Source organism: Leptidea sinapis, chromosome 28, assembly GCF_905404315.1.
Source record: "Leptidea sinapis chromosome 28, ilLepSina1.1, whole genome shotgun sequence".
NCBI classification, from domain to species: Eukaryota; Metazoa; Arthropoda; class Insecta; order Lepidoptera; family Pieridae; genus Leptidea; species Leptidea sinapis.
Window position 1 is genome coordinate 10842688 of NC_066292.1, and position 14841 is coordinate 10857528.

The 14841-nt window shown below is 33.2% G+C and overlaps 1 protein-coding gene across 1 annotated transcript in view; it reads right to left on the reverse strand.

Moving 5' to 3' along the window:
• Positions 1–14841, reverse strand: part of LOC126973115 (cell adhesion molecule Dscam2-like) — a 160765-nt gene that overhangs the window by 18016 nt on the left and 127908 nt on the right. Inside the window, exons 12-25 of the mRNA XM_050820258.1 lie at positions 14159–14327; positions 11563–11698; positions 10851–10970; positions 9900–10076; positions 8366–8510; positions 7198–7346; positions 6696–6858; positions 5386–5525; positions 3942–4094; positions 3211–3301; positions 2521–2603; positions 2264–2392; positions 1190–1342; positions 297–426 (exon numbers count right to left, since the gene is read on the reverse strand). Coding sequence (XP_050676215.1) covers positions 297–426; positions 1190–1342; positions 2264–2392; positions 2521–2603; positions 3211–3301; positions 3942–4094; positions 5386–5525; positions 6696–6858; positions 7198–7346; positions 8366–8510; positions 9900–10076; positions 10851–10970; positions 11563–11698; positions 14159–14327 — 1938 coding nt within the window. The remainder of the gene's footprint in view (positions 1–296; positions 427–1189; positions 1343–2263; positions 2393–2520; positions 2604–3210; positions 3302–3941; positions 4095–5385; positions 5526–6695; positions 6859–7197; positions 7347–8365; positions 8511–9899; positions 10077–10850; positions 10971–11562; positions 11699–14158; positions 14328–14841) is intronic.

Below are 14841 nucleotides of genomic sequence, written 5' to 3' on the forward strand. Positions count from 1 at the left end.
AAGAGCAAAAAGGTGATGATTTTATAATGTTTATTTGTTTAAATTTTTCTTTGAGAGACTGTCTATAACCAAGCTGATATATAGCACGAATAGCTCTGTTTTTATTATTTTCTCAAAGCCATGTATGGTATCAATGGCATGGTTAATTAAGATATTTGTGTAAAAAGTGTGTCAATATTATTATTATTATTATCTTCTCATTTTTATGCTACTCATATGAGTAGTATAAAAATGAGAAGATATATATCATATATATGTGCCGTTTGTAAATGTTTTATTACCTAAATCTTACTTACCTAGAAACAGGTTTGATGTATAAAGTGTAGTGTGTTATATCACCGTTTGGCTGGTCTGGTCTCTTCCAGCTAACTGTTATAGATGTAGCTGAAGAGACTACAGCCTTTATTGCTGCTGGAGGACCGGGTACTGGAAAAATACTTTTAATATTAAACATTTTCATCAAAGAACAGTACTAATATAAAGTACTATGCTCTCCTTGACATTGTGATGTGACTTAACTACGTTGTGCGTCATCTACCATGAGCAGTGTTACAAAGTCATGCACCTGTTTCTGCCGTGAAGCAGTAATGTGTAAGCAATATTGTGTTTCAGTCTGAAGGGCGTCGCAGCTAGTGAAATTACTGGGCAAATTAGACTTAACATCTTGTTTCAAGGTGACGAGCGCAAGAGTGCCACTCAGAAATTTTGGGTTTTTCAAGAATCCTGAGCGGCACTGCTTTGTAATGGGGAGGGCGTATATTGATACGCCCTGCCATCAGCTGAACGTCTTGCTCGTCTCGCTGCTTACTATCATAAAAAAAATGCATAGATAGCCTTAAACTATATACATTAATTTCCGGCTAGGCCGGAATATTTAAAATTTCAAAAAAAAACAAAATACGAATTTATGTTTATTTAAAATTTGAAATTTTCTGGTATTTTAAGCTGCTTTACTTTTTCCTGATAAACAAAACTAGGCATATATTATATTATGTGCATAATATGTTCATCCTAGGTATCTGACATATTTTTTTAAATCATATCTATTATCATATTTTTTAAATTATAAATCTTATTTTTTAAATCATAATTATCCTATCGCTACTATCTACCTATCGGTATAAAACAAAGAATTTGAAATAATTTTGGTTGATCTTAAAAGCCAAACCAAACATTAAAAGGAACTTACCATCTTGCAAGGTAGAGCAAATCACAGGATATGAAAACGGTCCAACTCCATAGTTAGAGAAGCCAGCGACTTTTATTGTATAGTTTTGGTATTTTGAAAGATTTTGTAGATACAACTCGGTATGAGGTGATGTCATATTTAGCCAGGGGCCATCTGAAATTTACAAAAATACAAACATAGTTAGATAAAATAGAAATAATCTCTTTTAAAAGTAGAGTTTACAAGGGAAGGGTTTCCTGCCACGTACAAACAAAAAAGTTCAATTATCTTTCTTGCGCAATAGCTTTTGTTTATGCGCCTTGATACCTATTATAAAAAAGTGCTATAAGCCATCTAAAAAGACAGCATGCCTCGTGTGATTTATCTAATATTGCAAAATGCTTCGGAGATAACAATCACACACTTTTTTATCCTCCAAATCTTATAATATATTTTTGTTAATTGACTTAACTCCGTAGTGAGTCTTCTACCATGAGCAGTGTTACAAATTGCTATATCATGCACCTATTTCTGCGGTGAAGCAATAATGTGTAAGCATTACTGTTTCGGTCTGAAGGGCGACGTAGCTAGTGAAATTACTGGGTAAATGAGGCTTAACATCTTATGTCTCAAGGTGACGAGCGCAGTTTTAGTGCCACTCAGAATTTTTGGGTTTTTTAAGAATCCTGAGCGGCACTACATTGTAATGGGCAGGGCGTATCAATTATCATCAGCTAGCTGAACGTCCTGCTCGTCCTAATATATTTTTGTTAATTGATTGTAAGTTATGTTATGAGTTAATAATATCAAATTATCTCAACATTCTTTCAATCGAACTCCACACATAATATAAAAAGCTTTAATTTCGACAGTATTTATTCTGCTTCACGCTTCATCTGCTACACTCTGGATTCACTAAAATAATATATAATTAACTAGCTGACACGACAGACGTTGTTCTGTAAATAATATTATATAATAATAAACGAAATAAAAACTATCCTATCTCTCAAGTTGGACTAAACTGCACTCCATGAAGTAATCCCTATTAAAATAGTTGTTGAAGGACTGTGAAATATTTACGTAGAATCTTACCATCATTGCTGTAATGAAGGGTGTATCCAAGTAAAGATGTCCCATGGTCGCTGATGTGCTGCCACGCCACACGTATCGAAGTCGATGAAACTCCACGACATTCAACACTAGATGGCGCTGATTCGGGTGCTGAAAGAAAACATTGTTCTATGACATATATTTATATTGTACGACAGGTTAACTTAGAACTACTAATCTACTAACGAACTTCTATTTTCCAATACAGTATTTTAAGTTTCTCATACTATAATACTGACCTCCTTCTCTAGTTGTTTGATATACAGCCAATGAAAACGGTCCGTTGCCGGCTGAATTGAATGCACTCACAGATACAGCATACCTGAAATATAAGAAATTTTATTAAGTAATGGGCCATTTTAATAGCATTATTTTAATATCATAGACACGAGTATATTTTAATGAATTTTGGTAAATATTAAATATCTAGTAATATTGTTTATTTGGTGAAGAGAGGGCACATGCTGATGAGGAGTGAAATGTGAGTGCGATCAATCGATGAAGAGATGTGGTGCCGATATTTACGCTCTACGCACTCTACGTATAAATTACGAGATGAGCGAGACATTCGCGTGATGTTGTGATACGCTCTGCTCATTAAAATACAATGCCGTTCAGGATTCTTGATTAAACTAAAATTCAGAGCAGCAATATCACTAGCTCTTCAAATCAAAATAAAATAATACTTGCACATTACTGCTCCACGGCAGAAAAAGGCACTGGCGTGGTACCCACCTCCTGGTAACAAGCATCCCATTGGTAAAAACCGTATTTGCTCTCACAAAATATTATGGAATGCAATACATCAAATACCTACCGACCGGATAACTGAACGCCATTCGATATAACGACGTATAGGATCTGATCAGTTCTAGTTATGTCCCTTAGAATCAACCTAAAGTGAACGTAATAAGGAAAATCTATAATACCTCGTGTTTTTTAAAAGCCCACTCATCAATGTCTCCTGTTTCCCATTTCTTGATATAACCTTTATCATCTTCGTCTGCGTATCATTAGGACCTTCAAAGAGGAATCAGAACGTTATAATCATCAATAGCTATGCCATTAAGTATGGATCGGGATACTTAAGTATTAACTTTTTTCTTTAAACATATTAAATACCAGTAATTATGCTGGGAGACACACTTTATTGTTCTTTCTCCCAGATGTGTTAGCTGATATAACGGAGTCCAATTGCGACAGTACTGACATTATTTCATCAACTCTTTAATAGCTTTTACACTTGGCAAAATTAATATGAAGCTTATTTATTAATTTTCCAGTAGTGTTGATAGTAGTTGTGATATCCATTAGATTAAAAACAGGAATAAATAATCACTTGTACGTAAACATAACAGGATAATAAAATCATAATTGAAGAACTGGTAAAAACGTTTGTGTGGTAAAGGATACCATGACATATATGTCTATAATTGATAGCATTTTAAGAATACAGCACTTGTGGCGGTTATATTTGGTTCTGAAGCAAACATACTATAATAAATTATTTAAATTGGAATGGAAGTACTTTTAGTTACAGTACGTGTAAATAAATGCAAGACTAAACTTTAAATTTTCGATTACTAGTAAATTATTCAAAAAAACTTGCAATAGGTTATGAGTTATGGTTGGAGTATTATTAAGGTATGGAATATATTACCTAATTCCCCAGCAATCCTTGGAACGGCTTTAACGTGATAGCCCTGTAGTCGCCCGTTATGCGCTTCTTTTGCAGGTGGAAGCCATGTTACAAACAACTCTCCAGGGTTGTCAGTTTGTTGTGCTTGGACGTTTAATGGGCTTGAAGATGGCGCTGAAAGAAAGACAAAACTAATATTATAATTTAGTCTAACTCCTTGCCTATTATAATATGAGCTAAACTGACGCTTAAATAGGCTAATATTCGTTTCTACCTAGGGAACCTAGCTAACTGTCTACTAACCAATTCAGAATGAAACCGTACTCCAACGCATTAATTTCCCCAATAAATAATGCTTACTATCAAGAAGTACAAGAGGGAGTGTCTCAGCTATGGACCCAATAGAAACTTCTTTAGCACATCATAATTGGCAGGGTGGAGGGAAATGATACGCTGGGTGTATAAGTTAATCTTGGCTTTGGAATATACGAGATTGAAGCGTGATTACTGAACAACTGTTCCATCTCGTTGTTGGTAGGAATGAATCAAGGAAACTCGTCAGTTTCCTTCTTAGTTTCCTGACTGAAGGCACTGAAAAAGAACTATCATAGCATACAACAATGTGAGCTAAGCTCCTTCCACAAAGATAGCTATAACGATTGGTCTTACGCTGCCCTCATCCAACCTATTACGGAGATCTTGACCAGATCATCGGTCCATCTTGACTTTACTGCCCCAATGGCCACTGGGATATGTCGGTGACTTTGGTTCTTCTACGGATCCCCTCATTTAAACTACAAATATTAAGTTACAAATTTTATTACAAACATATATAAAAGTGTTTAATTGAGAGCAAATTAGTCGAAAGTATCACCATAAGAAACAACATTTGAAGATGGATTAATAGGATTATTCAGAGTACTCTACCAGTATATTCAACAAACAGTAACGTTGGAAATTGAGGTTGCATAGTGTATAGTGTGGTGCTGGAACTTGGTATGGATTGATTTTTAAAACGTGTACTTTAAAATGCCATCTGTTGTAAAACTCTGCAACTGTACGTAACAATGCAGTAACCTCTTTAATACATGGTTTTAGTACATGTACAGAAAGATAGATGGCACTGATAATGTAAAGAAAAATAACAACTAATCATGTACCTGGTAGTAGTGTCGTTACGTAGTATTTAGTTAAAGAAAAGTAAAAAATATTGAATAGAACCAAAAGCTAAATTGAATGATTTTTTTATCCTTTGATTATGGATACAATACAGACTGTTCATACAGTCTCGTCTAAGGGCACTTAGGGAATTATAAGATAATCCTACAAGGCACAAAGCGACCCTGACTGAGTGATACTTGCATAAAGCTAATTCTATAATATCAACGACGAAAAAGGAATTATTCAAAGAGAACTATTTGAAGTAATTGTAACTGCCTTTTTTTAATTTTAACATTGTATTTACCTTCTTGCAACGTAGCGAAGTGCACGGGTATGGTGTAAGGGCTTATATCTACTATGTTTCCAGAAGCAACACGCGCACGGTATTCCGAAGCTGGCTGTAGATCTCGTAACTCTATGCTTTGTCGAACTTCAATTTCTTGTCTGTGAAGAATAAATAAAAATATAAGTGTTTGTATTCAAAAAGCTGTTTATTTTGAACTTTTTCTCGTTATGATAACAAAAATCGTGCATATTATGTCGATGTTATGTTGACTTACTGGCGATGTTATGTTGACTACACTGAACTGTGTCTTCAGGTGGATACAAGAATGGTTTAGATTCACAATTGAACGACTACGACTATTTTTTTTATGATTTTTTCTGTATTCCAGTGAATTTGAGAATGGCTTTCTAAATTAAATACATATTCTCCTCCCCATGTCGTACCTTCAGTGGAAAAAAAGCATAACCCGGAAATGTTAACTTTTCAAGTTCAGCCAAAAAACTGATTTTATGGAAATATGTATTTCCAATCGTAGAAGAATGTTTTATATATCAAAAAATATGACACTGCGTACTGTTTTTAAATTAGTGATAATGTTTGTCGTTTATTGAATAAATAAATGAATTATAAAAATAAATAAATAATAAAATAAACTTAATAATAATTTAATTAGTTTATGACTCTCTAAGAAATTTTAGGTTGGAAATTAAATCAAAAATATAAATTGTTTTGCTTGTTTTTTAAAATTAGCTGTCCCTTTAGAGTTCCTTTCGAAGTAAGTTAAATTACTAACACCACTTCTTAAGCTATTTTTTCTTTATTTATTTAAGGGTTTTTTTTATGTATGTACATGTCAGCCCTATTATAATCTCAGTACATTTACACTCAAACAAAAGAGAAACAAAATTCTTTTTTTTTTAATGAAAATAAGGGCCGAGACGAGAAGGACGTTCAGCTGATGATATTATACGCCCTACCCATAACAATGCAGTGCCGCTTAGGATTCTTGAAAAACCCAAAAATTCTGAGCGGTACTACGCTCGTCACCTTGAGACATAAGATGTTAATTCTCATTTGCCCAGTAATTTCACTAGCTACGGCGCCTTTCAGACCGAAACACAGTATTTTCTACACAGTTGCACTGCTGCACAGGAGCCTCCCACTGGTTACAGAATGACACACTTAGTTAACAGTTACACCTAACTTAACAAACTAAAAATAAATAAATAAAAAAAAAGCAAGTTATACAGTCTTCAACAAATAAGACTTATGGATTCCACTTCTTAAACTTTATATAGATTAATATCCTTAGATAAATATGCAACTACCTGGATATATTGATAGTTTTAGCAGCGTCCCAATGTTGATATGTGTCTGTGTATTGTATGCTGTAGTACTGCACATGAGCCGTTATCGTGTCACGCCATGAGAGTTTCACGGAAGTACTCGTTACAGAGTCTACTTGCAGATCCAAGGGGGGAGTAGGGGGTTCTGCAAATATTTTAGTGCTATACGATAATTTAATCACTTAATTTATTCAAATTCAAATATTTTTAGTCAAAAAACTACCACCCATTCGGAAATTTATGCAAGAAACTGAGCGGGTTAGTTTTTTTATATAAATTTTCGATGCAATAACAATTACAATTTAAAAAGCCTGAGGGTGGTCGCTCCATTTCCAATCTGTGATATCGTTAAGAAATTCATTCTGTTAATCCTCTCAAAACTCATTCTGCTAAAAATATCAAAAATATAAACAAACTTCGTCTTTTTTGATATAACTAATATAAAATAACGCAAGCTCTGTACATAAATTATTCATTGACTTACCAAGTATCTTCACATGAACAACATAAGTCGCTAAGCCATACGGGTTACTAGCTCTGCACTCATACTGACCCCCGTCTCTGCTCTCAATATATTTTATATTTATGCTACTTTTCATCCCATTTGCTGTAGGACTTTCTATTAGTGTTATTCTGGAATATAATATGACACTTAAAATTAATATCGCTTATAATGTTAAGGTTTATTCCAAATAATTGCGTCAATTGACTCATTTATTTGCTGTTAAGTTAATCCCTTAACGGAGATGTTTTGACGAGCATGGCTTAAGTGGTAATGGACTTTTGTTAATAACTTAGTGCGTTTTGCCCCTCTTTGGTAAATCGACACATAATAAGTTTCTGTTGTTATTTATGTATATAATTTTAAATTAATTTGTCAAGGCAGTAAAACCCAGTCAAAAAAGTCTGGGAGTACCTGGCTACTTACAGTCACATAGATTTAGAACATACTAACGTATAGATAACTTGACACCTCGATAACGATGACCTATTATATTTATCTATCTGTGCGTTAGCGTGGTTTAGTGTTCAAAAATATTAAAGTGCTAATGCAAACGTGGCTGACTGTTTACGACTTTTCAATCAAAATCGGTTCCTGTTACAAAATATTCGCTAACCTTTTCTGTCTTGCTGTATCTTCGTTAGAGATGCTAAGCCTATGGTCAAATATCATATAAATCATATTTCTGAATTTTCAATTTCAGAAATAAATCAAACTCGATAGGGGCTTGACAGTTCTCGATACATGCAAATTCATAAAAACCACCAAACTATGTTATTTACTTAATACATTGAATGCGAAATCATTATCACAAAATCGTCAAAAAATTAACTTAAAGTTATTAATATATCTAAGATTAAGTCAATTTAATATGCTTTTTTCAGGTTTATGTATCTAAGTGATAACCAACGGGATGTAACTCATAAACCATAGTAGTAACACAGCTGAAAATTTGACAAAGGGCTTTTAACTAAATAAAAACTAAATGGCTTAAATTACAAAATGGGGGCCTTGCAAGTTTAAAAAATATAAATACGGAACCATTCGTGTGTATGTCTGGATTGTCTGCCTGATTTGCATTCCTATTTAAAATATATCAGAATAAGATTATAGGAACACCGTATGCATATGAAACACTATATGATTTTACCTTGAAGATGTGAATTCTATAGGATTTCCGTTGAGGCTCCATTTAATTCGGATAGGGTTGTCACCAAGTGGTTTACAGGTTAAAGTGAGTGACATCGCTACTTTCGTTGTCAAATTCGTTCCCATCGATTCAAAGTGAACTGGTTCTGTAAAAGGTTACAAAATTGGGTTTAATGAATTTAATATTAAGTTTTTTGTAGAGATCATGGTGAAGTAGGGTTTCTTTAAACTACACACTGACATCTATAATCACTTCTATCTGCGTAGGTAACAATATAGAATAGATTTTCAGTAGATTCTCAATATGATTGAGGAACAAAAAACTAAGTCAAGTTGAGCCAAAATCTCTATTTCCATATTTTTTTTTAACAATTTATGCAGTCAATCTATCGTCACTCAACATTACTACATGATTTAAATATCGCTATCTTATTAAAACTTCGCAAAAATTAACTATCTTGAGAAAGAAACAAAGCAGAACGCAACTTGAAAAGTAGTTTCATAGATGGAGCGTCAATGTAAGAGATAATATATCTATTGCTAGTTCCTTTGTGTGTAGTTTTAATACTTTGTTTCAATCTCTTGCGTTTGTTTTTTTTGGTCTAAATTTATATTATATATATATATATTAAACTATACTACTTTATATATATATATATATATATATTAAACTATACTACTTTATTAAACTATATATATATATATATATATATTACTTTATATATATAATATATATAAAGTATTTAAATTCGCGTCACGGAACGTATTTGCCACCAATAAAGGGAATAAGTAAATAAGTTAAGCTAATAATAATACTTTATTTCAGACCCTTGATCCATAGTACATACACAGTATAAAATATGAAATTAAAATAAACTCAAAAATATAAATTACAAATAGAAACTAGGTTGCAATATTTACCCAGCGTCGATACATTGCCGAAAGCATCAGCCTGTTTTGAATTTTGACTTGATTCAATTATTATAATTAAAAACAAACATGATTTACAAATTATTCTAAATTAGCACGCGTTATTTATATTTATTTAAAAATTGAGCCCATTGATCAAATCTTGTTTGATTAATTTTGTTTTGTTTTTGTACACAGACTTAGTTTACATAGAGTAAAGCGAGTTACTCAAATATACGCCACCGCGAAGCGGTACGACGAGCGATTGCGGCATCCTAGTTTATTTACAGTATGTGTGGGTTGATGCAACTTCTGTGAACGTATTAATTTATATTTACTTTTTTTTTACTTACTCGTGTAAGGCGTTGAGTATTTTACGTTTGAGTATTTCTGTTGCATCATTTTACATATATTGAAATGATTTGTAAAAAGATGAAGGTGCAAAGGTTGATTTAAAACAGTGGCAATAAGTTTCTTCCCACTCCTTCTCATTATAGCTCTTTTTGTATCTACCGTCACTTCGGAAAGGTTTGACCTTTCCTTTTTTGAAAAGAAAACTTTTGACATGCATAAATATCACTTCCTTGACCAACATGAATAAAGTGATTTTGATTTGATTTACTTACTATTAACACTTATCCACAGATTGTTGCTAAGTGCATCCCCTACTCCATTGTCAGCATGGCAAGCATACAGGCCTTCATCAGCTAGAGATACAACTTCAATAATCAAGGTTCCATTTGGAAAACTTGTGACTCCACCACCCGCCAAGTCTAAAACTGGTCGCCATATACCTAAAATTGCTGGAAATGGTAAAATATTAAAAGCGATATTATTTATTATACTTGCAGCTAAATCACATCAAAATTAACCAATTAAAATTATTGGATTAGCGTTAATTTTAAGTAAAAAAAATGTGAGCCGTCACGGGACGCCTGGCAGATGTGAAACATCGACATTATTTTGTAAAAGTAATATGCAGAAAAGAACATATTGTGATAGGAACTAAATATATCATAATGATAAAATAAAATATTACGATTTTTTCCAGATAACGATGACTATTTATTGAATAAACATTTATTTTCATTAAATACAAAAATTTACCAATTTATTTCAAATCGTGACTACTTAATTCGTTTAATCAGTGACTTCGGTAATAGTTATATTCGATGTTGTCTCTGAGGACGGTATTACTGTGACAAGGCGACGCGTCGCCACGGCATGCGTCGCCACGCCAGAAATCGGTTTTACGTGCGGCTATAGATGTTTCACATCAAAAATTTTTTTGATAAACTTTATAGGATGCAACGTATTTGAACTGCACAATCAACTTTCATGTTAATAAATGATTTCAATGTAAGAAAAATAAGTAAGTAAGAAAAATGTAGAGGAAAATGATTTGTTAATTACGTTACTCTGGCTTTAACAACTTTAAATCTATGACGTCTAATTATATTAAACAAGAGAGCTTTGAATTTTATGAATTAAATAAAAGTTAAACTGAACTCATATTAATAACAAAAGCTTTCATGCAGTTTGAAAGATCCGGTATAACTATAAGATATAAATATTACCATCTCGTTTCATCCAATGTATTTGTGGAGTAGGGTATCCAATGGCATTGCAGTACACGATGCCTCGCTGACCCAATAGCAGTGATGAGTTAGTAGGTTCATCAATCCATTTTGGAGCAACTACGTAAAAGAACATTAACAAATTAAAATTTTTTAAGCAATTTGTTATGTTTTAAAAAGATATGATCACTTCTGGGATTAAATATTACACAAATTAAATTTGAAAGCAAAATTTATAAACGATTCGAAACGAATTTTTGGTACTGTAAAGTAGATCCTGTAGATGAAGCCACAATCTGAGAGTTGAACAAAGCATACAAAATTTTATGACGATACGTCACTCGAACGGTTGGCTCAATGGAAAGAGTGCTCGCACGGAACGCGAGAGGTCGCTGGTTCAAGTTCCGCATCGATCATAAATTTTGTTTCCAAATTTAATTTGCGTAATTAAAAACTTTTATGAAAGAAAATTGTCAAGTTGACTGGTCTTCTTGATTTGAGGGTAAATTAGGCTATGAGAGTAGATGAAGCAAAAACGTGATATCATGAGCATTGCTAGACTGAGTTTTGAAGATACTGTTGTCATAGTGCTCTAAAATCTTCGTTAACGTTCGATAAAATTTAATTTTTTGACAATTTTCTTTCAACGTATTTCGTTGCTCATTCAAATGTTTGTAATTTTACTCCATTGAGATAAAATAGTTATTATTACCATTAATATAAAGATCAGTCGTCTGGTTAACTTTTCCAACATGATTTGTTGCGATACAAGTATATTTCCCGCAATGTTCAAGCGCCACTCGTTTTATTATTAAGACGCTGAATAGTTCAGAACTTCTTTCGGTCACCTGAAACACAAATGGTGAAAGTTTCAGAAGTAATAACAAAAAAAAATTATGAAAAGTGAGATGAAATATAAAAAAATAGATTTGTTTTTCGGTTTCATATTATTTTATATCGCTATTTCATTTCATTTTTATTCAAAATAGGATTTTAAATCACCAATTGGACGCAATAAACTGAGAAGAACGTAAGAAACTCAAAAAGCTTCGTCTTTTTCCTTAAATTTCATATCAATAAAATTTATTATTTAAATAGTTTAAGGGCGATCGCTCCATTCTGAATCTGTGGTATCATTACGAAATTTATTTACACCCTTTACCACATAAAAGTCTTAACTACTCTCTTGAATTTCGTAATACATTTGTTTTCAACATTTTCTGGGATGTAAAAGCGTATTATACATTGCCAACAAGACACTTAGTAACTCGGAGCAGTAGGCATAACAAGCTTATGTTTGTTTTATTGAGCTATTTGCTTTGATGCTTTTGGATGAAAAACTCTAGATTGTAGATCTTTAAGTATGGGTCAGTATGAGAGACCCCGAGCAAAACTCTCATTTTTTAAATTCATAGTAGAATTTGACAGTGATAGTTGATTTTGTAGGTAAATGTTAAAGCTGTGAATTTATATAACATTCAGATAAATACACCTTGTGCTCTATTATAACAAATATTTAGTTTTAGCTTAGTCGATATCGAAATTCCACTAAGGTATTTGCAAGGGACTGTGCAGTCTCAAATTATTTCAGCCAAGAAATTCCAATATGTTAAATTTAATGCAGCCTTGGCTGTTCAAGCTTGCTCGAATTTGTAGAATAAGGAGTGAGAGTAAAGTTTTCATTTCTACAATAGGCCTCAATTGATGTTGATGGCCAAATTGTATTTGTTGCATGTTGAAAGCTTTTCGTATTGTTTTTTTAATGAAAATAATATAACGAGACGAGCAGGATGTTCAGCTGATGCTTATTGATACGCCCTACCCATTACAATACAGTACCGCTCAGGATTCTTGAAAAACCCAAAAATTCTGAGCGGCACTACAATTGCGCTCGTCACCTTGAGACATAAGATGTTAAGTATTATTTGCCCAGTAATTTCACTAGCTACGCCGCCCTTCAGACTGAAACACAGTAATGTTTACACATTACTGCTTCACGGCAGAAATAGGCGCCGTTGTGTTACCCAGTATGTAACCGGCTTCCTGTGCAAAGGAACCCCCACTGTTTAGGTTTTCGTATTGTATTAGTTTAATTATTAAAATATGCAAGTGCGTGTTAATCTTGTAAAATAAAATATTGCATAAGTGGGTATATTCGGTGATTACCTGCGGACTTACGGCCTTTCCCAAAATACTATCTACAGATAGAGATTAATTACTACCTTCTACTGTCAGTAATTAGCTGTCATTAATCTGAAGCTGTCCCAATATACCCGATTAGTCATTCTTATCGCCTTATCGATGAACGCGTGAACTGCAATTTCCATACAAACTTTATATCGCTGGTAAGCTATACGTCGTCGCATTGACAGACAGTGTGCACGGATAAGGTGAGTTACCGTCGATAAGTTCATTGGGACAGAAAAGTCAACGATAGTTACGATTTTTATCTCAAGTAAGAGTAGACTGAATATTGGGAACGTCCGTTAATTGTTTATTACAAGATTTGTCAGTTCCAATGGATTTTACTTAAAGACGTATATGTGGTAAAGGTTACTATAACATATGTGACTTTCTTAATAATACCACAGGTTGGTAATAAAAAGGCGTAAAAGGCATTTATTTTCTCAAAATTGATTCCTGTAGAATTTTTTTGATGTTAATTCTAATACTACCACCGCTTCGGAAACAAATGGCGCTCTGAGAGAGAAGAAGTGGCGCAAGAAACTCTCGCAGCGTTCTTTTTTTGCGCTCTTTTAAATAAAATATACAATATTGTAATGACAGCATTTTTATTGCTATACAATAATCATAATGTAGTCCCAGACTGTCCGATCACTAAGATATTCAGCTGTGTAGTAGTAGGATTTACGACAGAGCCATTTTTTAATAAAACATTTTAATTTATTTATAGATAATGCCTGAACAGTGGCTGGGACTTTATTATAAGAGTGTATACATTTACCCTTAAAGCTATTCTGTATCTTATGAAGGCTCCTAGAATTATTTACAAGCAATCCTTTATTTCTAGTGTTATAAAAATGAAAATTACTAGTTAGAGAGCGACCGCTGTCACGCTAGATAAATTATAAAATATATCGGATGTTTATGTTGATGATTGTGATGTGTTGTTGATGTGGACGTTGATATCGAATTCATTACTGAATGGGTAGTATTTTTGACATTCAATAAGTGATTTCATATCCCTATTTGAATAAAAATATTTGAATTTGAATTTAAAAGTTCGATGAAAGAACTGTTGTATAATAAATACTGAAATTATTTTGCGAAATTCCTTTCTTGTTTACCTTCAAACTAGCGGGAATTTTCATTCCATCCTTAAGCCAAGAGAAGAATATGGGAGGGTCTCCGCTTATAATGTTACAAGTTATTTGAACTATTTGCCCTTCCTTTAGTCCTGACCCGACTCGTAATTCATCCAATTCAGGCGCTTCTACAACTTGGATTTCGAAGGACCTAAAAAGATAACCTTTAAAGGAATATGCATAAAGATATTTAACGTGGAAGTGTCTTTTTTATTTTTTACCTTCGTTCAAAGTGAATTTTCAACCTCAACTTGACCAGCTTATTACATTACATTAGTTTTAAATTTTAAAGCTAAAAGCAATTAGACAATTTTGTAACAAGCATCTTAAATCTGATATTTACTATTTTATTTATGAATATAAGGGACAAGACGAGCAGGACGTTCAGCTGATGGTAATTGTTACGCCCTGCCCATTACAGTGCAGTGCCGCTCAGGGTTCTTGAAAAACCCCAAAAATTCTGAGCGGCACTACAACTGCGCTCATCACCTTGAGACATGAGATGTAAAGTCACATTTGCCCAGATACTTCAGACCAAAAAACAGTAATGTTTACACATTACTGCTTCACGGCAGAAATAGGCGCCGTTGCTGCACCCATAATCTAGCCGGCATCCTGTGCAAAGGAGCCTCCCACTATGACTTTGGCAAATCACTTTTGTTATT